Genomic DNA, 27,362 nt, shown 5'->3' with positions numbered 1-27,362 from the left:
ATGACAGTATAGGCATACCAAAACAAAAAGGTGTGTATTAGGTACATGACAACATTGGAAGCCTAAACAAAATGTTAAATCAACATGTTTCAAGTTACCATATAGCTCTCTCAGAGAAGATATAGAATAAGAATAAGAATAAGGCTAACTGCTTGCATAGAACTGAAGAAGTCAGAAAACGTATTTAAAAAATGTATATAGCATTTTTGAAATTAGCTTAAATCCATTTTGTCTCTTTAAAAACTTTCCTTTCATTTATTGGGTTGAGGACCTGATTATACTTTTCCCTATGAGGAGACTACCTACAGATGTAGACTTTGTATGGATAATGAAATATTGGACTCGTTATACAAAATACAGTAAGATTTTTAAAAAAATGATAGTTGGGCATATGTATTAGAGATATGTATTTATTTGAATAATAATTGCATTATATAAAGAATTGTAACTAGGTACCTCTAAAATGATATGCCTTTTTCTTTTGTAATTTTTTTCTCTTCTAAAGCATTTTCTATATATCTTTTTTTTCTTTGACAAAGTATTGTCATCTTTGTGTTTTTCCAGTTTTTTCGTGTTTTTAAAATGCAATGCAAAATAAACTTTTAAAAGGATATTGTAAAGCTATAATAGATGCAGAAAGGGACAAACAAAAGTGGCTCTTAAGAGTAATTCTTTACAAAAGAAAAATCATATAGCAAAGCAAGCTATTAACAGGACGAAGAATTTTCTAGACAGAAAGTTGAATAATAACAATGACAAAAGTATTAAAGTCAACGAAGATGTAGATGTTTATACTGAGATGTTTTATCACTCTAATATATTAGAATTTTGAATCATTTATTAAAGTTAAATATGTGAACATTTAAGACACATACATTATGAAATACAGTAGTTTAAGTTTGAGACCAACAATCTCCATATGTGGTCATGCCACTACTATAATTTCAATAGTTTAAAACAGAATTAAGAAAATCTGTAGATGGGCATTTATTATCTTTAGAACAAAAGGCAGCATGAAGGGATGCAGGCTAAAAAGAAAAAGTGAAAAACATTTCCCATCTACTTATGAGCTTCCCAGATACATCCTTCCTATCTTTCATGCAATATAGAATACAGAGCCAGACAGATCAAAAGGGCAGAATCTGGCAAATGGATCACAAGATAAACAGTCACAAAGAATGGAATAGGATGTCATGTGAAAGTGTGCTGTCTGCGCATGTGATGTCATCACTCTGGCCTTGGCTACTTTTTTCCCCAAAGGAAATGAATAACCAAATTGTGAACCATTTTATTCAGCAAATACAAGGGAAAGAGCAAATAGAGATAGATGCCTGAAAAGTATAGGTTAACAAAAATGATAAGTTTGATTTGCCTGTACAACTGAGCTCCTTATGAACAAGCAAGCATGTCAATTATGCCTACTGACTGCTCCTGCCAATGAAAGGAACTGAATAAACTATGAATTCCTTGTCTATGGTTTATCATTCTCTCTGAATCAGGAGACCTGGCTTGTATTCTTTTTAACAAACGAAGATCAAACAATAGAATTTGTTCTTAGCTTCTTCCACCTAAGCTAAAACCCAAGTTTAATATTGACTTGCACATTATGTCAAACAAACTATGAATGCCAGCTTCCTGAATTGTTCATCTATTGCAAGAAGACTCAAGTAGAACAAGGCTGCTGTATTTGCTCATTCAAAATAGTAGTGTATCGTGACATGTAATCTGAGCTACAAATATGAAAACAGTAGTTAAGATAACTGTTTAAAGTTGCTACGCATTTTAGAAACTGCTTATGTTCTAAAAACAGAAATATCTCTATAATAGAAGTTGCAGTGAAGATTGAGGATTTCATTCTCTTATTTGTAAAATGCACAAAGTTAAACCACACAAAACTTCAGCATCCAAAAGCTATTGTGTGAAAAGTGACGGCCATTAATTCCTGTATAGATTCCATTTGTTGTTCAATGAATAATGAACATGGGTGGCATTATAACGTTAGATTATTTAACTGATTCATTTGGCTATATAATTTCTAATAGGCTAACTTCCAGTATCTAAAATGCATTTTTATTAGACTGCATCCAGTACATTTCTAATTAAGCAGGACTTGCTTTGGAACTTGACTGTAAAAAATATGGTTTCTGTGATAGAATTGTTAAAGTCTGGAATGCCCTATCTGATTCAGTTGTCTCAGCTACAAATTTTCACAGTTTCAGTCACAAATTGACTTCTGTGGACCTCACTTTATACTTAAGTGGTCAGTAGAGGGGACGTGCATAAGTGCACTAACATGCCTATCGTCCCTGTCATTGTATTTTTATTCTCTTATTCTTGTTCTCATTTTGTTTGACAAATTCCAATAAATAAATAAATACACTGGTGTTCAATAAAAGAATCAACAGAAATCTGTTTATTCATTTGATCGTCCCATGCTTTTCCCCTCAGCAGTCAAGTTTAAGTGGGGGGGGGGGGAACTTCCTTTGTTCCTGGTATTGATGTTTCTTTCATTCTATCAATATATAATTCTTTCTTTCTATCAATATATAAGAGCAATGTAACATTTTGTTATATATGCATAATTGTTTCTTAATTGTTTTCCTATTAGGAAAAAGCAAAGCAGAAACATCAAGATGAATAGTAAAATAATTTTTATTTATGCATTTATTTCTTTAGTATCTGTTTTGGTTTTTATGATTAATAAAAACCAAAACAGATACTAAAAAAATAAATAAATACTTAAATAAAAAAGCAGCTTACCAAAAATGAGGCAGGCAACTTTTTGTTACGTTGCTGTTATACATTATCTGTTTCTGCTTAAATCAATATAACGTAACGAAAACCTGCATGCATACATAAATGGAAATTTTTTTTAAATAAAAGTTTTTTACTTTTTTTAAACACAAACATAAACAAAACAAACATAAAACATAACCCATCTTCAGTTAAATGCAGTGTGTCAGTTTGTACAAATCACTTGTGCACAATCTCTGCAATCTTTCCCTTCCAATTTGCATTAATCCTTATATCATAAATCTACTATATATATTTATATTATTACTATTATTAATTACTTACTAGATTACACTAATATTACATCATTTTATGCGAGTAAATCACCATTTTTATTTAATCTATTTTATAATGTTCATCACCATCTATTCTAGAACAATATATCCTTACTTTACCTTACCTCTGTAATTCTATAATACTTATATAATAAAGTATTTAAAATATTTCATGAATGAAATTTTTTGTTACATTGCTGTTACATATTGATGCTTAAGTATCAATAAGTACAGCAGTATAACAGAAAAATTATTTAAATTTCTTTGTATTGGCTTATTTCTAATTTTGTTAATTATATCAACATGTTTATAATTATCAGTCTTCTGTATTTAATTGATACATAGCAATGATCATTTTCCACCTAATTTCTACCTCTTATCTCTATCCATTTCTGCATGTTATAATTTTTTTATTTCATTTTCATCGATGGGGATCTCTTCGTTTTTCCACTGTTGTGCAAACATAATTCTAGCCGCTGTTAACACGTGTAACATTAAATTTGTATTGTACTCCCTTTATTTATGTGCGTACCAACAAAAATATTTCTGGTTTTAAAATTTAAATCTATATGTTGCCTTACCATTTTTGCTAACCTTGATACTACATCCTCTTGAATAGGTACACTAGCAGAGCCCAGTACTGAATTCATATATTCATTTTTTAAACTGAGGAATAAATTTCAGAAAAAGAATTCAGTATTGCTCTGTGAATGTGCTTATCAATTCCATTCTTAGTGTAGTTTACTTTAGTGTCATTGCACCTCGTACAACGAAATCAAACACCATCTTCAGTTCACATCATGACCATGATCATGAAAATAAACACAAACACACATCCTCCACCCTTCACACATTCAACCGAAAACCCCCGACATCACACCAACACTGCACTATACAGCAGAACTCAAAAGAGCTACTGCCCTGGGATAGAAGCTGTTTTTCAGCCTATTTGTCCTTGTTTTTATTATTCTGTACTATCTGCTAGATAGTAATAGTTCAAAAAAAGGGTCCCCAGGATGAGATGGATCTTTGAGAATATTTTGAACTTTCTACAGGCAGCGGGAGCTATAAAGCTCTTCCAAAGAGGGGAGATTAAAAATTAGATTAAAAATTAATCTAACTTCTTAGAAGATTTTGTACTATTATCTTTATATATATCTGCATAAGTCTGTAAAAAGCTTCAGTACTTAAAAATGTTTAAGCTGCATTCTAAAGGGGTTAGGTGATCAAACATGGCTTCCCCTGCCTACTCTCTGCTATAGGGAGAGCATTCCATTAGGGTCTATTGGTCCAGGTAAGTAGTCTTGGCTAGGAAAGATTTTTGTGCCACTACTGGCACAAAATAACAAACTCCCTTGGTTTGTTAATTGTATTTCCATTTTAAGTGTTTCTTTTTCAATTAATGAATTGTAATTATGAAAATATCAGCCATTCTTTCATATACACAGTGCAACATCTTTTTTATAGACTGTCATTTTCAAATCCACTTTCAGTTCCCTGTAGCTCCCCGTAGCTGCCTGGGCCTCGCCCAGTCCTCGTTGCTCCCTGTAACTTCCCAGGCCTTGCCCAGCCCTCCTCGTAGCTGCCCAGGCCTCGCCTTGCCCTCCCCGTAGCTCCTCATACCTGCCTGGGCCTCACCTTGCCCTCCCCGTAGCAATTCGTAGCTGTCCGGGCCTCGCCTTGCACTCCCCGTAGCTCCTCGTAGTTGCCCATGCCTCACCTTGCCCTCCGCATAGCTCCTCGTAGCTGCCCGGCCTGGCCTTGCCCTCCCTGTAGCTCCTCGTAGCTGCCTGGGCCACCTTGCCCGGCCTGGCTGCCGTGCCCTCCCGTAGCTCCTCGTAGCTGCCTGGGCCTCACCTTGCCCTCCCGTAGCTCCTTGTAGCTGCCCGTGCCTTGCCTTGCCCTCCCTGTAGTTCCTCATAGCTGCCCGCCTCACCTTGCCCTCCCCATAGCAACTTGTAGCTGCCTGTGCCTTGCCTTGACCTCTCTGTACTTCCTCATAGCTGCCCGAACCTAGCCTTGCCCTCCCGTAGCAACTTGTAGCTGCCTGTGCCTCGCCTTGCCCTCCCCCTATACCTCCTCATAGCTGCCCGAACCTAGCCTTGCCCTCCCTGTAGCTCCTTGTAGCTTCCCGCGCCTCACCTTGCCCTCCCCGTAGCTCCTCGTAGCTGCCTGGGCCTCGCCTTGCCCTACCCGTAGCTCCTCGTAGCTGCCCGCACTCGCCTTGCCCTCCCCGTAGCTCCTCGTAGCTGCCTGGGCCTCGCCTGCCCTCCCGTGCTCCTCCTTGCCTGGGCCTTGCCCTACCCATAGCTCCTCGTAGCTGCCCGTGCCTTGCCTTGCTCCTACCCCTGCACTCCCGTGCTCCTCGTAGCTGCCTGGGCCTCGCCTTGCCCTACCCGTAGCTCCTCGTAGCTGCCTGGGCCTCGCCTTGCCCTCCCCATAGCTCCTTGTAGTTGCCTGGGCTTCGCCCAGCCCTCCTTGTAGCTACCTGGGCCTCGCCCTGCCCTCTCCAGGGCTCCGCAGGCTTTGTAAACTGGCAAAAAACAGAAAACCTGTGTGGGATGTTGCAACTGGTCATAAGTGTGTGTGCGTGTGCGTGTCTGTGCATGCATCGCTGTCAAAACACCAAAAACAGGTCAAGTAGCTCTGGAGGGAGGTCAGTCGTAAATTAATAAAATATAAATTAAAACACTTGCTAAGCAACTGGCCATTAAGTGAGGACCACTTACATTTGGTTTGCCAGTCACCTGGCCACCTGGCCACACCCACCCCAGTCACACGACCACCTAGCCACACCCACCCCAGTCACATGAACACCTAGCCATGCCCAGTCAGCAAGCCACAACCACCCCGTCACATGACCACCTAGCCGCGCCCACCCAGTCACATGACCAGGTCACACCCACAAATTAGGCCACGCCTACAGAACCTGTTGTTAAGAAATTTGAATTCCACCCCTGTCTTTAGGTATTTAATTTCAAAGACCACATACAGTATGTTAACAATAGCAATAGCACTTAGACTTATATACTGCTTCACAGTGCTTTACAGCCCTCTCTGAGCGGTTTACAGAGTTAGCATATTGCCCCCAACAATCTGGGTCCTCATTTTATCCACCTTGGAAGGATGGAAGGCTGAGTCAACCTGGAGCCTGGTGAGATTCGATCTGCCAAATTGCAGGCAGCCGGCAGTCAGCAGAAATAGCCTGCAGTACTGCACTCTAACCAGAGGTGGTATACAGCAGATTCTAACCAGTTCTGGAAAACCAGTAGCGGAAATTTTGAGTAGTTCGGAGAACCGGCAAATCCCACCTCTGACTGGAGATTTTACAATATCCTTCCCCTGCCACGCCCACAGAACTGGTAGTAAAAAAAAAAAATGAATCCAACCACTGTTTCTAACCACTGTGCCACAGCAGCTCATGGGGTAGGTCACAGATGACTATACCAACAAAAAGTATGGAAAGTAATAAACAAGGTTTGTCAGTCATAATCAACATGTATTTTTTAACATCTAAAATTACACTTTGGAGCATTTGAAAAACTTTTTGCTTTTAATACATACTAATGTCAGTTTATGTGCTTCTAATATCAAAGGGTTCCCTAATTTTTCTATTTACAGGGCATATACATTATGCTAATCAGCCAACCCTTAACAGCTTATAACTCACCAGCTCTGTAACTTGGATTAAAGCAGATACAATAAATTGTAACATCACATTGTAAATTAGAATAAATCAGAAACAAAAACCAAGTATGATAATACAATTATTTATAGGAATCTAAATATTAAACTAAGTAGAACCCATTACAGGTAGTCATCCCTTAACTATGGTAATTGAGTCTGGCAACTCTGTTGCTAAGCAACATAGTCTAAAATGTGATGTCACGTCACTGTGCTGACTTAAGATGGCAGTTGAAGCAAAGCTAACTGATAAGTGAATCCTGCATCATTGCAACACTCTGTGGCTACGTACTCTACATTGTGGCATTGTGTCAGCTAGTCTATAAATGGTGGTTTTAGGATGCCTGCTTGAATTTGCACATTGGAGGCTGGCAGTGAATGTCAGAAATTGTGATTATAAGACTGTGGCACGCTGCAGCTTCATACTTACAAGTGAGGTACTAAGTATTTTAATCATCACGTGACCAGAAAGATGCTGCTGCAGCTACAAAGACCAGTGGTATGTCCCCACCACCATTCAACCATGATAAAAACTGGTTGCTAAACGGATGGTCTTTCAATGAGGCTACCTGTAATAAAGGCCACAAATAGTCAGAGCAGTCTTGCCATCAAAGAATCATGGAATAAGCAGATTGGTACAGAGTCCACCTTTAGCAACCCTAATTAGAAATGGAAATTCAATCATTAAATGAAGCAGTTGCTAAGTGAAACCCACAATTGCGCTTCTGATTTTATTTCAGCTGCCCTTTGCTTTATAGACCTGCCGAGCTCATAAATATAAGAATTAGTTACGAAGTTAACTTTTTAAAATCACTGTTACAGCTGCAGACTCTTTAACTCCGAATTATGGAACTGCAAAGTATATAACTTCTTTTGCCTGACGTTTTTCTGCTGCCAGCATAATCACATTGGTCTTAGTGTGCAAATGAACAAGCCAAACAACTGCTTCTTCTTTTGAAATCTCTTTTCTCTCCATTCTCTCTGTTCCCTCTGCCTTGCAGGTCAGACAGATGGGGGGGGGGGGAAGAGAGATGTGAACAATGTACTTGCCTGAGTAGTGTGTCTGTGACTCCCTCTCCCAGGCTGCCGGCATGATCACATTGCCTTCAATGTGCACAAGAGCAAACAGCTTACTTTTTTTTGTAAATCCCTCTTTTCAATCCCTCTGGTCTGCAGGGAGGGAAAGAAAGAAAGGAAGAAAGGAAGGAAGGAAGGAAGGAAGGAAGGAAGGAAGGAAGGAAGGAAGGAAGGAAGGAAGGAAGGAAGGAAGACATAAGTCAGGCACAGAACAACACCTACAGACTCTAGTGGCAATCATGTGCTGATACTTGTGTCATGTCGTAACAGTTACTTTTGCACCCCCGCTGCAGTCCACAGCATCCACCTCCCATCTAGCCACGCTTGTACCATGGCAACCGCCTGCATACCCTTCTGCATTCCACAGCATCTCCTGGCTGCATTTGCCATGTAACAGCCGTACACACACCGCCCACCCACACTCTGCAACAATCACCTACCCTCTGGCCTGCTTGTGAGCTGCCTGAGGCATGTGACTTCCTTCTGGCTTCCTCATTGTCTTTGCTATGGGAAGCCAACCAGAAGTCACAGTCATGTGAGGTCCTGGCTTAATGACCTACAATCCTTGCTTAACAATGGCAACAGGGACTGCCAAGATTACCATTATTAAGCAATGCAACCATTTGGCAGATTTTATGACCATGTTGCTTAACACTGGAAATTCTGGTCCCCATGACTGTCATTAAGGAATGTATTAAGTATGATGAATGGACTCAGACTGATTCCTCCCTGACTCACTGCTTTATAGGTAGCCTTCGATTTACAACCACAACTGAACCCAAAATTATGTTGTAACTGACTTCAGTCCTAAATTTGAGGCATTGTGCAACCAGATCCAATTTTTAAATATTTTTGCAGCAATTGATAAGCAAATCAATGTTCCCCAATTGGTTGGGGGGTTTTTTTCTCCAGAAATTTGAAGTAAACATCAGAAACTGATTAAAAAAAAACATTGCAAATTGTGGTCATGTGATGGTATAATGCTGCATATCGCTGTAAAGTGAACTAGTTGCCTAGCAACCCAAATGTGAACGAGGATGTGTGAGTGTGTGCAGCTGTTGTAACTTTAAAAATGGATTGTAAGTAGCCTTTGATGAGTCTAACATAATTTCAAATGGTCATTCACCAGTCCTAAGTTGAGCACTACCTGTATAAAAGAGAGGAGAAGAAAAGCATAATCGGACTTTCAAGATTCTGTTATTATAGACTATTTCAAAGAAGTATAATTCTACTTTTCCTGTGGAATCAGTTTCCTGATCTGATCAACCTCATAAGACACAAAACAATGGATGGAAACTAATCAAGGAGAGAAGCAACCTGAATTAAGGAGAAACTTCCTAACAATGAGAACAATTAACTAGCAGAACAGCTTGCCCTCAGAAATTGTAGGTGCTTCATCACTGGAGGCAGAGGTGGGATTCTACCAGTTTGCACCTATTCGCTAGAATCGGTTGTTAACATTCTAAGCAGTTCGGAGAACCGGTTGTTAGAAGAAATTACTGAGCTAATCCTGTAAGGAAGGCAGGAAGGAAACATTCTGGTGTTGCTTACAGAAACTGCCTCTCCGTTAACCCTTATTACGTTCTTGGCAGGACTGGACTTCCTGTCTCAGGAAGGTCTCTGGAGTTTTTCCCCCCTCCTTTGCTGGTACTTTGTGTGGAGTGACCATTCAATGTTACAATGGCACTGAAAAAAGTGACTTAGGATCATTTTTCACACTTAGGACTGTTGCAGCATCCCCACAGTCATGAGAGGCCAGGCAAGGAGATGCTTGCCTCGATGTGAGTGATATTGAGTTAGCCACACCCAGCCAATAGCATGATCCACCAAGCCATGTCCACCCAGTCACATGACCAGCAAGCCACGCCCACCAACTAAGCCACGCCCACAGAACCGGTTGTTAAAAAATTTGAATCCCACCCCTGACTGGAGGTTTCTAAAAAAGACTGGACAGCCACCTCTGATATGGTATAGAATAGATAATCTCCTGCTTGAGCGGGAGGTTGAGCTAGAAGACCTTCGAAGTCCCTTCCAGCTCTTTTCTATTTGATTGGGCTGATACCACCTGGCAACCTTCATTGCTGGCTCAGCCTACATTACAGAATTCTTATCAAAATAGAGCAGGTTGAATCTTAATTAGGATTTTGGAAGACCAACGAAGCTTCAGGGAATGAAGTAGATGTTCCTTGCAATTTGTGATTCCTGTATTCAGTAGTTCAATAGGATTAGTTTTATGTATTTGTGTAATTTACTATTTTAATATTTCATATGGGTAGGATGCAATTAAAGTAGCTTATAAAGCTGAAAAATAAGGGAAACAAAGCCTCAAAATACTTTTGAAAGATGCTGCAATACGTTTGCTTGAAATAAAGCTTTTCTGCAAAAAAAAAAAAAAAAATACAGCTCAAGAGAGAGGCCAAATCACTTCAGCGTGAATACTTCATTCTGGTTCTTTGTAGCATTTTCACTTAAATGAATGTTTTATTGCTGCTGTGCAATTTCTGTAGCTGTTAACAGTAACACTGGCTTCAGTAAATGAGCTCATTCATTTGGCAGTGGGTTGCAAATTACTCCTCAGGCCATATTGCCATGCTTAGAGATTCTATCCATGTAAAATAAAGCCATATGTGAGAGAACACTTAGTTAAGTATTTGGCAATTCTTCATTGCCAGTAAAAGAAAAGAAAACTAAATGGATTTTACAGCAACTTAGGCAATGCTGATTCTGGTTTTGCACATCACATTAACCCTTATAGTGGTTTGTTGTTGTTTTTTGCTTATTATAGTATGCAGATTAAACCAATACAGCCAATGTGACTTACGGTGCAAATCATGATTAAACAAATCATGGCTTAAGACAAACCAGCTTATTTTTAACCCTAACATTTTTTTGTGTATAAAACACTTCTAAATATATTAAAATTGTAAAACTTTCTTTTTTTCCTTTAGAAAATAGGAAAATAAGTACAATGGGATAAATCAGGGGTGTCCAACCTTGGCAACTTTAAGACTTGTGGACTTCAGACTCCCAGCCAGCTTTGCTGGCTGAGGAATTCTGGGAGTTGAAGTCCACAAGTCTTAAAGTTGCCAAGGTTGGACACCCCTAGGATAAATGATAGTTTGAGAAAGACATGAGTGTGGACAAATGGCCATAGCAAAATGTATATAAATGTAAATATTCAAATATATGTCATTCATGAGGGGATGGAGCTACCCTGCATTGGCTTACTTCCAGGCCCCTGCAACCTCGTGGCCACTGCACAGCACTCAGTCTCTTCCGTTGCAGCTGTGAGCAAGTAGAAGGGGACCAATGACCCCCTGGGTGTCTCTGAGGTAAGCCAGTGCAGGGGGCATGTGATAGCTCCACCTCCCCATCATAAGCATCCAGAAGGAATGGGCGGTCAGGTGGCTGCACAGGTTCTTAAGTAAGGCTTATTTTAGGGGTGGGCCTTATATTAGGTGCACTCTTAAAAATCAGACTAGGGCTTATTTTTGGGTTAGGTTTTATTTTGGGAGAAACATGGTATATATATCGAAGACCATCAGAGACATCCAGAGTAGTAGATAAGACCTTTTTTTAAAAGGAAGAAATCAAAAGCCAATTATTTCTATATTGCTGCAAAGAAAAGTATTGGTCATAATTCTGTTGTCATAATAATAATAATAATAATAATAATAATAATAATAATAATAATAATAATAATAATAATAATAATAATAATAATTATTATTATTATTATTATTATTTTAGTATTACTGTTTCTCCAACAATACGCCCCCCCCAATAGGAAGTCCCAGCATGTTTTATAGGCATGAAATGAAATTAAGCCCCTCCCCCAAATTAAGGCCTATATTAAAACATGCAAAATGGGGGGGAAATGGTGGTGGGACTTGCTGTTAGGAAGTACTTTTGTTGCATACCCGGATATGGTGCTGCCTGCGTTGACCCTGATACAAAGTGCCCCACCAACGCCGAGGTCAACATCCAAGCCGTCGCCGCCCGCCTGCCCGAAGATGCAAGGGGGGGGGAATTAAGTCACCCCCCAAAAGACGGCCTAGCCATTTTTTCGGGCCTCAAAAAAAAATAAGACCCGGCCTTATTATATGAGAAACACAGTATTATTAGCTTGTTTAATGGCTGAACTGCAGAATATATAGTCATTGATCCTGTTTGTGTAGTTCTTTTCAAATATTTATTAGTACTCCTGTCACCCCTTACTCATTTACCATGCTGACTACAGAACTGTAAATTAAAATATATAATTTTAAATATTTTAGTGTTTAAGGTGGCTACTGTACTATGACCTTCCTCCCACTGCACACCTTGCTCCTTCCATGTCCATATTATAATTCATATTGCTGTAAACTATGTCAGTGGTATTAGAGGTCTTCCTATCACTGTGAAGAGTATTTTCTCCATTTTTTTTAACATAGCATAGTGATTGTCCGAATTTATATCAAAATCAATCCTTAGACTATTCTGTTCGGTAAAGAAGGAAGGCTTTATGATTGTGTTACAATGTGGCTTACAAAGTCATGGAAATCACTTTTTAAATATGTATATATATTTTAACACTGTGTTATACATGATTTGAGTAAACTCATGATTTTACTTTAAAAAAAACAAGAACTGAGATTGTCTTATTCTAGAATGAAAGAATTTTTAATCACTGTTAACTGCGTCTACTTTTGCACTGGATTGTATCTACTTTAAAAAAACATTAAAACTGTGATAAGAATAGAGTATTTCATGCAGAAATCTACAGTTTATCTTTTACTCTTATAGGTTGGTTGCATTTTCTGTATATAGGAAGAATATTGTATTGAATAATTGCATACATTTTGCACTAGAACATTATGCAAGAAAAGTAAAATTACACCCTCATCTTTCGTAAGAGATCACTGCACTTTTATGTTCAGATAGAAATATGAAAGTAGTCATACTACTTGTTGTAACATTGTTTGAATTCTTACACAAGTGTTTGTAGGACAGTTCCAGAGGCAATTTTCCTATTTATAATAGTTTTTAAAATTCTGTAAAATTTTATATGCCCTGTTTGAAAGATAAACAGAATAGCATTCAGGCATTAGAAATGTCGCAGGTAAATATCCTGAAGGTGTTCTAGGGCTGGCTGTCAAATTTAGTGTTCCATTTTGCTGTCAAATTTAATTTTGTGATTTATAAGAAGTATTGGATATTTGGAGGCTAGCCAGCTAATATTGCAATATAGTTATAATTATTTGCTTATTTTAACCAATTTACTCAGCAAACTAAATTGAACTTCTTTTCCTTGTATAAATAAAACATTACTTCTCAATATATTTTCAAAAATATTTTCTGACTACAAAACTAAAACTGTCATCTAATAATAAAACTATGTGCCTTCACCATGAATTCTAGAAAACAACTTGAACCCAATTGCAGGCTGAAGTAATTTTCTCATCTGAGACAGGATTTCCAAGCATTCATTCATTGCCACTGTAAACATAATTCTAGAGTATTTTTAATGTTACAAATCTGTGTGTAAAATGAGGCTTGGCATTTTTGTCTTAGCATCAAAAAGTGTTGTGTAAGTAATGTGGAGGGGAGTTGACCTGAAAATACTCAATTCTGAACCCAAAAAGAATATGGAAAATAAATCTTTATTCCTTGATATTCCCTTTTTACTTAATCTTCAAATTCAAACCCATAAAGATTGAAAGAAAATACATGTCCTAATTCATGGCTAAATTTCCATGGCTGCTCCTCTTTTAATTGCAATACAATAGTGGTATCTGTTTTCACTCATAAGCATTTAATATAGCCAGCAATCATTATCTGTTTGGATTATGTATCACTGTTTGGATTCTTTTGCTTAGTAGATTATGTTAGTTTAAACATTCAGTGCAATAAAAGAAAAGTTTGAGATAGCGTCTGAATTGTAATATACTTCCTTTTATGTTTTGTACCAGGGTTTGCTTAGGACTATTTTTAATTAAAACATTTTACCTATGTCACTTGAAGGAGGATGAAACAAGTTTCAGTTGAACTGGCCATTGTACACCATTTTTTATTGAAGACAACTGTAATGGAAATTATTGTGATTCTAATGTCTGACATAGTGGTGGATTGAATTTCTAGTGCCCCTCCCTGAAGAAGGGTATACAGACCATTGACTAACTGCAAGCCAAAAAAATTGGCCAAAATTGGCATGTTTTAGAATGCTAATTATACGTATGTTTTGAATACTTGTGAAGCACAGATGTAGCACAGACATTAGGTGCTGACATCAGCCTGTAATGAAAAACAGAAATGGAATTTGCATAATAATGTACAGTTAGAGATACAGGAAGTCATCGTACTGTCCCAGGAAGGGCTTTTGTAATCTGACCAACACAGAATGTGGCATTATTATTGTTGTTTGAAATACATAGCCAAGATCAGAGACTCAAGAGTGAAAGAGAAGGAAGGTCAGACCAGAAACACCAAAACCCTCACCAAGTTTCAATGATGGCAAAAAAAACCTTTCAGTTGGATATATCCTGACATCCATTCTGCTGAGAGCTTTGTGCTTGGAAGCTGGCCAAATCTATATGAAATGAGGAATCATCTGAAAGAAACAGGATCCTTCATTTGTCTCATCCTTGTATCTGCTTTACTGAAACAACTTTGTGTCTATAGTGATGGGAAGAATATGCAGAAAGTCAAACGGCACTGTGACTACTCTATTCTGTTATGACAAGGACGACCACTTTTTATCTATCTCCAGATCTTCACATGTTTACAAGAAAAAATGGAAACATTATTGAAGTTGTGTAATCTTTAAAATATTAGCAAAACAGTTCCAAAATTTTTACATATAATGAAATATAAATTGGTTTTCATTAATTGTAGAATTCATAGTCTGTTTCTAAGGTTTGAAAGGTAACTGGTGTATTGCCAAAACATTTGTGCCTTAGAGTTCACTTTATCAGATACATATTATGGATTGAGATTAATGATTATGTATTTTTTACATAGAAATAAATAGGTTAAATATAACAATACATTAATTTTGATGCAACAGACTTAAAACACTGTTAACAGATATATATATTTGAAAGTTCTTGCTAATCCTCAAGTCTGTACATGACTATTTTGTATGGGAAAACAGCAGTGAATAGATTTGTGGAAATGGTATCCATGTCAGTATTGCATGTAAAAATATAATCTATCTAATTTCTCAGTAAGTCATCTTTTTTAATTCAAACCACATTTGTACAGATTATGTATTTTTCACATCTGTCCTATGCAATTTATGTAAGTATTGTTGTGCACCTTTTTCTCCCACACTTTTCCCTTCCACATAACTTTCTCTTAATGTGCTTTGATACAGCACTTTGGGAACATCCAACTTCTTTTACAATTACCTTTTGAGGCTTTCCCTCCTTAGGGAGGGTGTCAATGATGGTTTTCTGCACAACTGTCAGGTCAGCAGTCTTTCCCATGATTGTGATTCCTACTGAACCAGACTGAGAGGCCATTTAAAGGCTCAGGAACCCCTTGCAGGTGTTATGGCTTAATTAGCTGATTAGAGTGGGACACTTTGAGCCTAGAATATTGAACCTGTTCACAATATTCTAATTTTCTGAGATTGTGGATTTGGGGTTTTTATGAGCTGTAAGCCATAATCATCGCAATAATGACAAATCACAGCTTGAACTATCTTGATTTGCATGTAATGAGTCTATCTCATATATTAATTTCACCTTTTAAGTTGCATTACTGAAATAAATGAACTTTTGCATGACATTCTAATTTTTCGAGTTTCACCTGTATATCTAAACATGTATATGATAAATCGATATACTACTACCTCCTTAGTTCATGATAAGTTTAGGAAGTAATACACTGATTATAAATCTATTATTGCTATTGGTTTTTTTTTACCAAATTGGATAGTCTCAGTTGCACATCCACAGATGATTAGATTTTTTTTATAGCAAGTGAGTGTACCACAGCAATCATAAGGCTAAATGATTAATCTTACTACACTTCTCTCTTTCCAAGAAATTATGACCAATTGAATTATGAAATTGGGGAAATGTCCTAGCCTTGTTGATTAGTTCATATATATATTATCTCCTATTTTATTATGTTTATCCACTGAAGATTATTCCAATTACCTTTCTGTTTTCAATTACAGTCCTTTCTAAACTTGATCTGCAATGTATCCAATTTATAGGGAAATTTCATTGATTAGGTACTAATATGTACCTGAAATGTTCATATTATAGATAAACATCAATTTTTTAAAAAGCCAATCAATCTATTTTTGGAGGTAAATTGGGCCTCTTGTAATATTAGTATTTTAGATCAGTTGACTTCTGATGGTGCAGTCTTTAAAACATTGATTTTAAAATTATAGTTGATTACTCTCACAATATTTTTATTCAATTTATACATATATGGATTATTCAACATTCATTAGAGCTTTTGGAATCAGAGTTTAAAATTATCATATTCACCTCAGAGACAACTGATAAAGAATCTGAGCACAATTGAAAAGAAACTGCTGGTTTCATGGTAGACTAGAATGCATCAGGGCCAGAAAAGAGGAGAGCAAACACAGGGCTTGCAAGATAAACAATTTGCCCATTTTTAATTGAGTTAGCAACAGTAGAGTTTCTAGGAAAACTCAGTATCAGCATAAAGACTTGCCCACTACGGGATTGCTAACAGCTGAAGTCTTTTGTGTGCAACTCTGACAAAACTGTTCCTCACTGAAAGTTTTCAAGAAGAGACGAGTAGTGCCATCTATCAAAAATGGTGTAGGGTCTGCTAGGACGGGGAGGGGGGGGGTTGGACTAGATGACCGACAAGGTCCCTTCCAACTCTGTTAATCTGTAGCTGTAGCTGTTTCTTGATTGCCTAGACCTGCTTGTTGTGATCTCATATTGTTAATCTATTCCCCTCAGTATCATGGTGTGCTGAACTGGTATACTTCAGCTGGTTTTTCAGCTTTAGGCTTAGCTTTCAATTGGTGAATCCTCCCTAGATTCTCAATTTTTAATCCTTAGAACAGAATACAAAGCCAGCAATTAATTTTTTACAAGTATTTGAAGAAACTGGTTAGGTTCATTTGAATATCACATATATAGCCTTAATCATAATATAATTTGGGACTAGCACATTCTTCAGTAGCTTCCCTGGACAATTGTTGGTTCTTCCTATAAGTATTTGGAGTAATTTTTGTTTTAAAGTTGCTGTCCTGTTGGATGGTTATGCATGTCATCTAAATACAGATAAGTTCTCATGTCTGTGAACTGAAAATGTGTGGGAGGTACATTAAAATCACCTAACAGCACAGATAACCAGGCGCAGAACTCAAGTTCCCCTACTTCACTAGTGAACAGTCTTTCAAAACCAAGACTGGATAAAGCAAATCAGTTGTGGCAGGAAAGAATTCCAAATATTTAAAGAAACCTACTGGAGAATTATCCAAAAGGTATGAAAGCTTAATGTAAAACTGGCTTTGAATGGGCTTGGGAGTATCACTATTTTGCATTTATATTATCACATGTGTTCTTTTCCAGGTAATCATCTGTGATTATTTTTTCAGTACTCAAAGGTTTTTTTTTTTTTTAGTATTATCACATTATTGTGCAAATTCTGTTAAATACGTGGCATTCAATTGCATTTTTATTGCAATTTATTCCACATATATATCACATATATAGCCTTAATCATAATATAATTTGGGACTAGCACATTCTTCAGTAGCTTCCCTGGACAATTGTTGGTTCTTCCTATAAGTATTTGGAGTAATTTTTGTTTTAAAGTTGCTGTCCTGTTGGATGGTTATGCATGTCATCTAAATACAGATAAGTTCTCATTTTGTAACAATAATTGGAACCAATCAACTTGGTTGTTAAGCAGAGCAGTTGCTAAGTGAAACTGTGTCTATGCTTATGATCTTCAGCTTTCTCTTGCCTTACAGACTTCCAGAAGTTATGTGAGGACTAGTTATAGTTATTTTTCATCATCGCAACTGCAAATGGTCACTAAATGAGACAGTTGCTGAATGAGGACTCCTCTTCCTAGCCTGTGCTAATTCTAGTATAACAAATTGGTCTATACCAATATATGTGCAGAAAATCATATTCTTTGTTGAGATTAAATGCTTGATTATTTTTCAAAAGCGTGATTTGCAAACATGACTGTCCTTATTCACCAATTAATAGTGCTATAGTTAAGTGTGGTGTGCAGAGGTAATTATTGGACAAGTCTGTTCACATTTTTGATGAATTGCTGACATAGATACTTGGAAGATCAAACACTTACCAAATTTTAAAGCAGCATTGACCTGTTGCAATCTAGGCTCTCCCCTTTTGTACATACATAGGACATGCCACATGTACAAAGGGGGCGGAGCATACCTCATGTTAGTGAACACTGCTTGTCATTTGTACTCACTCCCAGCCAATGGCCCCCTGCCCCATTGAAAATACCCTTGTCTTAATTTGCATCCTATCCATGTGTGTATGTGTGACCCAGAAAGAAGGCCGAGTAATTATGCTTAAATTTCGTAACTTGTGTTTACTTGATAGTTTGCTTTTAAGATCATTTACGTGTAAATCGTTAGTCTTTCAGTCCTCATGCCTCTTCAGAACTAATAACATGAAGCAAATAACCATTTTTGAGTTCTTATTGTATTCAGATTATTCTTTGTTACTGGTAGTAAACAAGTCTGAATGCAGAAGTGAGGAGGTCTCTTTTTTGTGTTAATCATTTCTTACAGATAGTCTGTAGCATTGGTGGCCGGTTCCTGTTTACCTTGAAGAGATGGTGCTGAGACCCAAGGTTGCTAAGAGCTGTCAGATGACACTTGCTCACCTGAGACCATTAAGAGGGTGTTGCCTCCTGTTTTAAAACAAGTTTGTAACTGAAGAGTCAGTGAGAAAGCAGCTTACCTCTCTGTTGAAGGCCATCTGGTTAGATCTTGTAATCAAATAATTGCTGGTTACAGAAACATACCAGGAAGCATGACTATCCGATTTCTTCTTTGCTAGCAACAAAGCTGGCAGCATTTATAAGAACAAGCAAGTCATTCTATGTTTTAAAGAAGTTATTGGTTATACCTTTTAATAGTCAATGGTTAAATTTTATCTAAAGAAGTAATTCTGATAGCAGAGGATATTCAGTTGTGATTTTCTTAAAAAGCCAAGTCGGTGCTAGCCAATTTTTGTGTGACATTCCTCTCATTTCTTATTACACAGTAATCTATTTGGATACTTAACTATAAAATTATTATTTTGAAGAAATCATGCTTGTGACAGCATGTCTGTGAACTGAAAATGTGTGGGAGGTACATTAAAATCACCTAACAGCACAGATAACCAGGCGCAGAACTCAAGTTCCCCTACTTCACTAGTGAACAGTCTTTCAAAACCAAGACTGGATAAAGCAAATCAGTTGTGGCAGAAAAGAATTCCAAATATTTAAAGAAACCTACTGGAGAATTATCCAAAAGGTATGAAAGCTTAATGTAAAACTGGCTTTGAATGGGCTTGGGAGTATCACTATTTTGCATTTATATTATCACATGTGTTCTTTTCCAGGTAATCATCTGTGATTATTTTTTCAGTACTAAAAGGTTTTTTTTTTTAGTATTATCAAATTATTGTGCAAATTCTATTAAATACATGGCATTCAATTGCATTTTTATTGCAATTTATTCCAATCCATTTCTACATCAGTTTGTGTTTACAAGGTTGACTTGGCCTTCCATCCTTCTGTGGTGGGTCAAATGAGGACCCAAATTGTTGGGGGCCATATGCTGACTCTGTAAATCGCTTAGAGAAGGCTGTAAAGCACTGTGAAGCGGTATATAAGTCTAAGTACTATTGCTATTGATAGAGGCTTTGCTTTATTAAGAGTATAAATATATTAATATCATTCAAGTGTAATAAAATATAATCTATCTAATTCACATGACTATATCTGAGAATGCCAGTATAATATAATGGGTAAGCATATTAGAGACCCAAATTTTAGTCTTCCATTAAGCATGGAAGCGATCTGCATGCGTTTAGGCCACTCATTCTCAGCGCTAGACTAGGAAGTTTTAAAAATCAACTTTAATCATTAGATTTTTAACTTGAACAAAATTTATGGTCTATACCTTTCCACAAAGAGACCTTCAACCTCCAGCAGATTGAGTTGGGCTATTAATAATAAACTGTGTGTATATAATTTTATCTTCAGAAATAGAAATTGGATGTGTTTAAAGTAAATTGCTTACATATCATCTATTTTACTGTGCCTGCATTGCTTTTGCTCGGCATTTGTTCTTTCCTACATTATCTGTTCATGAAGTTGCTAGGTTTCATGTGACATTTCTTGAAAATCAGTAGTAACAACTGGGGAAGATATTGGGAGTCACACAAAAAGCCTTATGATTGGAGAGGGTGCAGGGTTGTACAGTCATGATCTAAACAGGCATTACTGATCATCCAAATTGTGCTATTGGTCTGATTAGGAGTCCGTCCATTTTATGTGCTTGTTGTAATGGTCCACAAGTGTTTTTAGGTTGATGAATATAGTTTGTTAAAACTTGTTCCATCTTTTCTTTTTTTTTCCTACGCTACGCTCTGGGATGCCATTGAGCACGTGGTTATCCCATGTTATAATGAAAATATGCATTACATGTTCTTAACTATGGAACAGGCATATTATTTTATATTAAGCATACAATAATCAAGCTAAATAGGTAATAAGTGCATAAGAGAAGCCATGATGTTTCTGATTTAAAAAAAATAGTCCTATTTCACTCTATGACCAACCAGAAGTCTGTAAGAAGATGGAAAAAAAAGATAGGTTCCTACTGTATGTAGCTATTTTTCCCCAAAACTCAGGAATATCTGTCCCTCTTTGAATTTCCCTTTAAAGATACCATCCTTTTTAAAAAGATGATAACATTTCCACATCTGATATTGAAATGTGTAACTGACCTATGCATTATATAAGCTACTATCAGGTTTCCCAAGTACACTGGATATTCCTCTAACTCGGGTGTCAAACTCGATTTCATTGAGGGCCGCATCAGGGTTATGTTTCCCCTGGGCGGGGGGACGTGGGTGTATGGCCTGGGTGGGCATGGCCAGTTCAATGTTACTTGTGTTGGGGGCTCCTGTGGTGAACCTGAACTCTCTGCCAGCAAAAATGGGCTCCCAAGCTCTATTTTCGGCTGTCATGGGCTCCTGCAACCCTCTGCCAGTGAAAACGGAGCATGCAGCCCTCCTGAGCTCTGTTTTCATTGGCAAAGGGTTGCAGATGGCTGTGGCAGCTGAAAACTGAGCTTGGGAGCCCGTTTTCGCTGGCAGAAGCACCATGGGCTGGTCCTTCACTGTTTCCATGGCAGCCCCACAGGCCAGATCTGGCCCCCGGGCCTTGAATTTGATACCCCTGCTCCAGGGGTGGGATTCAACTGGTGTTACTACCAGTTCGGTAACTACATTTTGCGCTGCGTTAGCGCGTGTAATACACAATCAACTGTGCCACCCAGACAGCTGATAAGCGCTGCGCGCGGGTGTGCAGCGTTTGAAAAAGCACTTTTTTGCTGCTTTTTCAACCTCAGCTGTGCCACGCAAAGCAGCTCCGGTTGAAAAAGCAGGAAATAAAGGTCAGGTAAGAGCCCAGGCAGGCAGGTGGGCCAAACAGCAGTGGGCCAAACAGCAGTGGGCCAAAGACCAGTTCTGTGTCTGGTGCTCTTCAGAGCTACCGGTTCTATAGAGCCAGGCAGAATCTGTAGCATCCAGAATCTGTAGAATCTGCACAGCTCTAACTTCTGATAATGCATGAAAAGGAGAAATCTCTTTTTACATCTTTTCCACACTATACTTACAAGCCCATTCCCTCTCATATACACCTTTTTTTCTTAAACTAAAATAGTGTTCAATATTGGATATTTTCCTTGGATATTTTTCCCCATGGGGTTTTTTAATGATAATTTTGATTGCTTCCCATTCTTTTCCAGTGTGTCAGGTGGTGCTCCATTCAAAATTCAAGAAAGAAATACTTAGACTCCTTAGATTAGAGAAAAGATATCTTTTACTGAAAATGAAGTGGTAGCAACCATAGAATTCTGAATCTGAGAAATTAGGCGCGCAAATCACATATACAAAATGATGGAAATGTTCCCACCCCCAATAGTTCAAATGATTCTTCCAATTAAAAGTTGTGAATATGATCATGTGGACATCTTCAGGTGGTGATGAGGCCTCTGTCCGTTGACCTTGGCATATTTTGATAAAGGTTTGCAGCTGTGCAGAGAAAAAAAAGCTAAGCGAGAAATAGAAACCTAAGCAGGAATTTATACTCCCCCCTCCTCATTTTATACAACACTAGAATGTAACACCTCCAGCTCGCTTCCCAGACTTTCCCCCCTCCTCCCCCCGTTACTTATGGCAGCCAAAAGATGCAAAGCAATAGTAGAAGATCTTGAAGGCTGACACAGTGTGAGAGTTATTTTTTACACTATTAAGGCTGACACTTATTGGAACAGTGAATAGAGGAGAGTATCTAGGCCTCTAGAAAATATGGGAAAAGAAATAATTTTGCCACCCAAAGCTGCTATAGATATGTATATTTGAAAGCAGAATATTTGATGGAATTGTAGTGTTTCATCTTCTTCTCTACTGTTAACTGGAGCTCTGAATTCCCATTCCTTAGATTAACTGTTTCCACTACAGACTGTTGTATTTGCTAGAGGAAAAAAAATCTTGCATAATTCTCTTCATTCTTTCTTTCACTTAAAACTCATAGTTGGTCCTGTTCTGGGTTTGATCTAAATGAAATCCGCTTGATAGTATATCAAGACTGTGAAAGACGGGGGAGGCAAGTCTTGTTTGATTCTACAGCTGTTCGAAAGACTGATGAGAAACAGTTTCAGGTGAGTTTTTATTATTTCTTTCATGTGATAAAAATATTTTTCAGTTTTAAGTAATCTTTTATTGTATCTCATCTATTAACATTTATCAGATAAATTAAATCTCCCTTAGTGAAATTAGAACAAATAATGTAGAATTAGAAAAAATGCGACGAAATAAAGATAAACTAAGATATTATGTATATGTTTTAAAAAGCTGACAGCAAACTTAAAATTAAATGACATCTTTAATGTGGTGTATGTGGTATATAGTTCTTGTTAGTGAACTTGTATGAGCCATGGTGGCGCAGTGGTTAAAATGTAGTGTTGCAGGCTAATTCTGCTGACTGGCAGCTGTTTGGCAGTTTGAATCTCACTGGCTCAAGGTTGACCCATCCTTCCATCCTTCCGAGATCAGTAAAATGGGGACCCAGATTGGGTCCAGATATGCTGACTCTGTAAACCACTTAGAGAGGGCTGTAAAGCACTGTGAAGCGGTATATGTTAAGTGCTATTGCTATTGATAGAGGCTTTGCTTTATTAAGAATATAAATATATTAATATCATTCAAGTGTAATAAAATATAATCGATCTAATATTCACTATAAATTATTGAGGTTTTTGGTCACAAACTTGGCATCACCTACAAAGCAAACATATTCACAACCCTATTAACACATCCAACTCCAAAGGAGACATCACGCGTCTTTGTGTTTTGTCCCATTTCAGCGATTAATTGTTTACTGAATATTTAGTCTCATGCATGGTTTACTTCCCTCATATATTGTCTTGTCACATTCAGCAAACAATCAACTTCATATTTAAGCAAAGTATTTCATGGTTCAAGCATTTTTATATTATTGGACACTCTCTAAATCCACAAATAGAGGGTTGCTGTTGTTTTTATGCAAATTCGTATGTATCTCAGTGACTCTCAAAAATTTCGACTGCCTAGTATGCTTGACATTAAGCCAGAATTTCCAAATGTTATTTATTCTTCTCAAATTGTACCCTTTAAATTAGGATTGTGCCAGTTTTCCTGGGACACTTAACAAATTAAATGCCCCTACCATATTTTGCACCCAGTCTTGTTATTATTATCTTCGCATTAGGGAACAATAATAGTATTCTTCCAATTGTCAGGAAAAAATAACTATGCTAAAGAAGTTTCATAGCCACTCCAAAAGCAAACAATGTTATATCTCCAGTTATATCACATGTACATTCAAACTTTACCTTTTTCAAATCTCTTTTTTTTAAAATAAATTTTATTGATTTTACAATTAAAACAAACCAACAACACATACACAAATGAAAGAGAGAAAAAGAAGAAGGGAAGAAGAAAATAGAAAAGAAAAAAATAGAAAACAATTAAAAACATTCTCATCTTCAACAGTTTGTAAGACTTCTTTTTTATCCTTATTTTATGCCATATATACACATCTAATCCTTACATATATCTGTGTATCACTACTATGGATCTATCCTATCCTCTTTTGCCTTTTAGTGTGAAGTCTATCTTTGGTCTATCCATTTGTACCAGCAGTTCCAGCTGTTGTAGTATATTGAAGTGTCTTTATTTTTTAATGCCAAAGTTAATTTGTCCATTTCTGCACAACTTGAAAGTTTTTGAATAATCATCTCCTCTGAAGGAACATGAGGCTGCTTCCCACATTGTGCAAAAGCCAATCTGGCCGCTGTCAAAATGTGTATTATCATATATTTCACTTTTTTTGATATTTGTTTATCAAAGATCCCTAACAGAAAGGACTCTGGTTTGAATTCGATCTGTTTTCTTGTCATTTCTTCCAGCCAATTTTTAATTTTCTGCCAATATTTTTGAGCTTCTGTACAGGATCACCACATATGGAAAAAAGTTCCCTCTTTTTTTTTTTTTTGCATTTCCAGCAATTCAGACTCATAGTGGGGTGCATCTTCGCTAATCTTGAAGGATTAAACATTTAATCCTATAAAACATTTTATAGGCATTTTCTTTGTATGCTACCGATTTTATAATTTTATTATTTCTACCCCAGACCTTTTCCCATTCTGTTATGGTGATGCTACGTCCTATATTCCTACTCCAGGCTATCATGTTCCCTTTTACAATTTCTTCTTCTAGTTCTACTTCTAATAAATAATTATAAAATTTTGTTATATTTTTTTTGCCTGATCCTAATAAAATTTTATCTAATTGCTGGAGTTTATTGTTAATTCCAAATTCTTTCTTGTCCTGTTTATATCTACTTTGAATTTGAAGATATGCCCACTGATCAATTTTTAGTTCCCGCTCTTGAAGTTCTTGCCGCAATTTCAAATTTCCTTGCGTATCTAATAGGTCCTTATATTTAATCATTTTAGTGATATCCAGATTATTTGGGTGAATCATCGCCTCCATTATTGAAATCCAAATTGGTGTTTTTAAATAGTGTTTTTTCCGTATTTTCTTCCAATTAGTTAATAATGAGTCTCTGATTAGGTGTCTGTGAAAATATTTCTGGCTAGTGTTCCCTGCATCCCATAAAAAAGCATGCCACCCCCTCTGCAAGTCATGGCCTTCTAAGAATAATATTCTCTTATTGGTTAAATTCACCCATTCCTTCAACCATACTAAAGAGGCTGCACTATAATACAACTCCCAATTTGGAAGTGCCAGCCCTCCCCTGCTCTTCATATCCTGCATTGCCTTTAAATTTATTCTAGGTTTTTTCCCTTGCCATTTAAATTTTACAGTTATTTTATTAAGTTCTTCAAAAAAAAATTGTGTACTTTGATTGGGATCGTCTGAAATATATATAGGAATTTTGGAATAATGTTCATTTTAATAGCAGTAATCCTGCCTATTAATGAAAGTTGCAGCTTGCCCCATGTTTCTAAATCCTTCTTTATCTGTTGCATCAATTTATCATAATTATTTTCCTTAAGTGTCTTACAATGTGCTGTCAACCATATTCCTAAGTATTTAACTTTGTTTATCACTTGTATTCCCATAACTTCTTCTAGTTCTATTTTCTGTTTTTCTGTTAAATTTTTAGTCATTAATTTTGTTTTCTTCCTATTAATTTTTAGTCCTGCTACTGCTCCAAATTGTTCTAATTCATTCATCAATTTTTGTCCTCTTTCTATTGGTTCTTCAATGAAAAAAATCATATCATCCACAAACGCTTGCAACTTATATTCTTCTTTCTTAACCTTTAATCCTTTTATGTCTGGGTTCTGTCTAATTCGCATTAGTAATGCTTCTAATGATAATATGAAGAGCAGGGGTAAGAGTGTCTGACTCCTTTTTCTATTTTTATTGGGCAGGTATATTCCCCGTTTATTATAATATTAGCCTGTTGTGTATCATAAATGGTTGTTATAATATTTTCAAATTTGGTGCCTAAATTCATATTATAAATTTTTTGGATTAAAAATTGCCAATTTAAATTATCGAAGGCCTTCTCTGCATCTAAAAATATAAGTGCAATTTGTTTTTCGGGGTGGGCTTCGTAAAATTCTAAGACATCTAGTACTATTCTTAAGTTGTTCCTGATTTGTCTGGTCGGGAGAAATCCATTTTGATCTTCATGTATATGCTCATTTAACATTCTTTTTAATCTACTTGCTATAATAGAAGTAAATATTTTATAATCAGTATTTAACAATGAAATCGGCCTATAATTTTGTATATATCGGGTATCCGAATCCTCCTTCGGGATCAGCTAAATCAATGCCCCCCTCCATGAGTCCGGCATCCTGGCTGCCAATAAGACGTCATTCAAAACTTCCACCATAAGAGGTCCTATTTGTTCTCCTATTGCCTTGTACAGCTCCCCTGGAATCCCATCTGGTCCCGGGGATTTATTATTTTTCTGGTTCTCTATTGCTGATTTCAATTCAAACCAAGTAATATCTTTGTTTAATAATTCTTCCATTTCTTCTCCAATTGCTTTATCCTTCACTTCATCTAAATAGTTTCTTATTCTATCTTCATTAACTTCTTCCTTTTTATATAACTCTTCAAAATACTTATGGGCAATTTCTTTTTTCTGTACTATCTCCTTTGTATATCCCCCTTTCCATCTTTTAGCTGGTATATAAATCTCTTTTCTTTCCTTTTTTTAAGTCTATATGATAGCCATCTCCCTGGCTTATTAGCATGCTCAAAATAAGTTTGTCTGGTTGTATTCAAATTTATAATCATTCTCTCTTGTTCAATTAAATTCAATTTATGTTTAGTTATTGTTATCTGATTTTTAAATTTTGAATCCTTTGGGGTACTCTGTAATTGAGTTTCTAATTCCTTAATTTTTTGTTATAATTTGTTTTGCTGGGCGTATTTTTCCTTATTCCTCTTGGCGTTATAAGAGATCGTTATACCTCTTATTACTGCCTTCATTGTATCCCAAATGTTTTGTTTCATAGTTGCTCCATTATCATTTTCCTTTAAGAAATAATTTAATTCCTCTTTGAGTTTGTTGGTATATTCTCTTTCTCTTATTAACTGAGTATTTAACATCCATCTTTTCTTGGGTTTTTCCCTACCCTTTCATATTATCTGAATTGGATTCATTAGGTAAAATTTCAATCCCTTTTATCTCATTTGCTATTTCCCCATTCATCCATGCCATATCAATTCGTGTCCATATTTGATGAGGATTTGA

General features: G+C 36.7%; 1 protein-coding gene across 2 annotated transcripts in view; it reads left to right on the top strand.

Annotated features, from left to right (window-relative positions):
• FNIP2 (folliculin interacting protein 2) overlaps positions 1-27,362 on the top strand; it is a 69,882-nt gene that overhangs the window by 2,857 nt on the left and 39,663 nt on the right. Inside the window, exons 1-2 of one of the 2 annotated variants that reach the window (XM_087963667.1) lie at positions 19,304-19,320; positions 22,614-22,740. Coding sequence is in view for 1 of the 2 variants with exons in the window: in XM_087963664.1 (XP_087819790.1) it covers positions 22,614-22,740 (127 nt within the window). In the remaining variant the exon portion in view is untranslated. Of the gene's footprint in view, positions 1-19,303; positions 19,321-22,613; positions 22,741-27,362 lie in introns of those variants that run through there. The other variant, XM_087963664.1, reaches the window with a different exon arrangement.

This window comes from Notechis scutatus, chromosome 4 (assembly GCF_049901735.1).
Source record: "Notechis scutatus isolate UNSWTSFEM ecotype Mainland chromosome 4, rNotScu1.2, whole genome shotgun sequence".
Classification (NCBI taxonomy): Eukaryota; Metazoa; Chordata; class Lepidosauria; order Squamata; family Elapidae; genus Notechis; species Notechis scutatus.
Note: the sequence above shows the minus strand (reverse complement) of the source record. Positions and strands in the feature narration are given on the sequence as shown.